Source organism: Galeopterus variegatus, unplaced genomic scaffold (genome assembly GCF_000696425.1).
Source record: "Galeopterus variegatus unplaced genomic scaffold, G_variegatus-3.0.2 Scaffold4520, whole genome shotgun sequence".
Lineage (NCBI taxonomy): Eukaryota > Metazoa > Chordata > Mammalia > Dermoptera > Cynocephalidae > Galeopterus > Galeopterus variegatus.
Genome location: NW_007730631.1, coordinates 15,197 through 17,752, shown reverse-complemented (window position 1 = coordinate 17,752; position 2,556 = coordinate 15,197). Strand labels below are relative to the sequence as shown.

The following is a 2,556-nucleotide window of genomic DNA, read 5'->3' as shown; positions in this document are numbered from 1 at the left end:
CGTTTACCTTGCTTGCCAGATTCTTCACACAACGAAGCTCACTCCCTGACAGTCTCGGGCATCTCAGACACCCTGAAATGCTCACTGCATGAAATTAACTTACAGAGTCTGACAAGCAAATTTCCTTAAAAAAGAAAAACCAAAAAAAACCCCAAAAACTGGCAGCAAAATCTCAGAACCTCTGTGCAGAGCTTGTAACCTGCCCACTTATGAAATAAACAGAACATCAAACCAACTGAAAGCTAAGTAAGTGGCAGGCTGCCCTGGGCACAGCCCTGCCCACGTGCATGCCCATGACTGTGGTGTGCTGGAAGAAATGAGAGGTGTTCTTGCTTCTTGACTTTTGAACTTGCAACCTTGGGAGCCCCCCGTCCTAACACTGTATGCAGCAGCTGGGTGCACTCGGCCACATAAGGGGCAAGGAAGGGTGGACTGACCCTCCACCTCTTCCTGTTTCCAGCAGGGAAGGCGGGTAGTCCCTCTGCCTCTGGGCAAGAAGGCAAAGGCCTCTGAACCTAGGCGGAGGGGATGCAGGGAAGATCTTGCATCTTTTCCCAACTCAGGATGGGTGGGTGCGCTCCTGGAGACAAACAGTCCTCCTAGCACAGGATCTGAAGGCTTCTAGCACCAACAGCTTGCTGACACCGTCTTCCCTGTCTGCAGGTGAAGGGGACGGGAGGTGGAAGAGCCCTTCTCCTGTTTGGTGCCCGTTTAGAGAAGGCAAGGGCGGGCATCTGCTCACACCTTCCCCACCTCTCCCTTCTGAGAACACGGGGGGAGAGATGAGGGTACAACGCCCTAAGCAGGTCAGTGCAGTTCGATGAAAGCCTCCAGCTCTTCTGGGATGAAGCCCTTGTAGGGGATCTTGTTCTTGTCCAGGGCCCGGGCAGCAAGGCACTGCAGGGTCACATAGTTGAAGGGCAGCATGCTGCTCTTGGCCAGCAGCTTCTCGTCCAGCAGCTCATAGGCTGTCTTCTTGAAGGCGTTGGTGGCGTCCATGTGGGCCCCGGCTGCGATGAGGACGTCCATGACGGCCGGGCAGCTGTTCTGGGCTGCGACGTGCAGGGGGGTGTTGTTGTCGAAGTCCCTGCTGTCTGGGTCGGCCCCACAGTCCAGCAGCACTTTGACCACGTGCAGGGAGGGGAATCTGCCCACCGGGTAGCGACCCACATTTGTGGTCTCCTTGTCCACAGCCATGTGCAAGGGGGTGTAACCGTTCTTGCCCCGGGGCGCACACTTGAGCAGGCGGTAGACGGTCTGGTGCTTCAGGTGCTCCTGGCTTGGGGTGCACTCCACTTTCTCCAACAAGTAGAGAAGGTGGAGGATGATGGCCAGGGCCTTGGTGAACTGGGCTGAGTCCCCAGGTTCCTTGGGCAGCTGCAGGGCCCGCTCCACTTCCCGGACCCCTTTGCTGAGCACCCCCATGAGGTCTGTAAAGCCGATATGTGTGCCTAGGCTGCCCTTGGCTGCTCGGTCCTGCAGCACGTAAGAGAAGAGTTCAGCAAAGGACAGGAAGCTGCTGGCAGTCATGGGGCTCAAGGGCTCCAGGTTGTTCTGCTGCATGTCCAGGGCATACTTCCACAAGCGGATGCAGCGCTCAAAATTGCCAGAATCAGCATACACTGCTCCCCGGTAACGGATATAATACGAAGTGTCCGGGTGAGAGGGGCCCAGGATGCGTTCCCGGATCAACAGGGCCTGCATGCGCATCTCATCCGGGTCAGTGATCAGCGCTTCCAATTCCTCTGCGGTGTTCACCTCTCTGGAATAGTCATAGGCCAGGACCAGCTGCTGGGGTTCAGGTTTGGGCAGGTACTCGCCCCCCTGGTGGCGCAGCTCCATGGCCCGTCGCCAGTGTTTAAGGGCTCCCAGCAGATCTCGCTTCTTATCCACATACGTGGCTCCTAGCAATTCCAAGGCTTCCACGGCGGCTTCCCTGCTGGTGGGGCAACAGCATTCATAAGATTCACCGTTCAGGGGTTCCTCCAGGGAAGAGCTGCAGTGGTGAGCCCCCTGGGGCTGCACACACCCCTGGCTGGTGGAGGGACCTTCTGGGGACAGCCCTGGTCGGGCCTCTCCCCCGGCGGCCTGCTCCTGGCCAGGCTGCTCCTGGATGAGGTACTCCACGATATTGGTGTGGCCCGTCACGCTGGCTGCCAGTAGCGGGGTCATGCCGTAGCCGTCGCGCTCCATGCGGGCGTTGCAGCCCAGCAGCAGCTGCAGGATCTCCAGGCTGCCGGACTCGGCGCAGTCGTGCAGGGCCGTGTTGCCCTTAGCACTGCGCCGGTTCACCTGGGCGCCCTGCTCCAGTAGGTAGCGGGCGATCTCGCGGTGGCCCTTGTAGCACGAGATCATGAGGCACGTGTGCCCGTGCCGGTTGGCCACCTCCAGGTCGGCCTGGTGCTCGCCCACCAAGTAGCGCACCACCTCCAGGTGGCCGTCGAAGCAGGCGGCGCGCAGGGGCGTGGAGTTGGTGCGCGTGGTGCGGTTCACCGAGGCCCCGCGTTGCAGCAGGCTCCGCACCACGTCCAGGTGGCCGGCGGCCGAGGCGGCCCA

The 2,556-nt window shown here is 59.9% G+C and overlaps 1 protein-coding gene across 2 annotated transcripts in view; it reads right to left on the bottom strand.

The window, feature by feature from the left end:
• The window catches only part of FEM1A (fem-1 homolog a (C. elegans)), a 2,558-nt gene extending 276 nt beyond the window's left edge, over positions 1-2,282 (bottom strand). The window contains exon 1 of one of the 2 annotated variants that reach the window (XM_008587736.1): positions 357-2,282. In XM_008587736.1, the coding sequence (XP_008585958.1) occupies positions 808-2,193 (1,386 nt within the window). In that variant the 5' untranslated portion in view covers positions 2,194-2,282 and the 3' untranslated portion in view covers positions 357-807. The remainder of the gene's footprint in view (positions 1-356) is intronic. The other variant, XM_008587735.1, reaches the window with a different exon arrangement.
• Between the last annotated feature and the right edge of the window lie 274 nt (positions 2,283-2,556).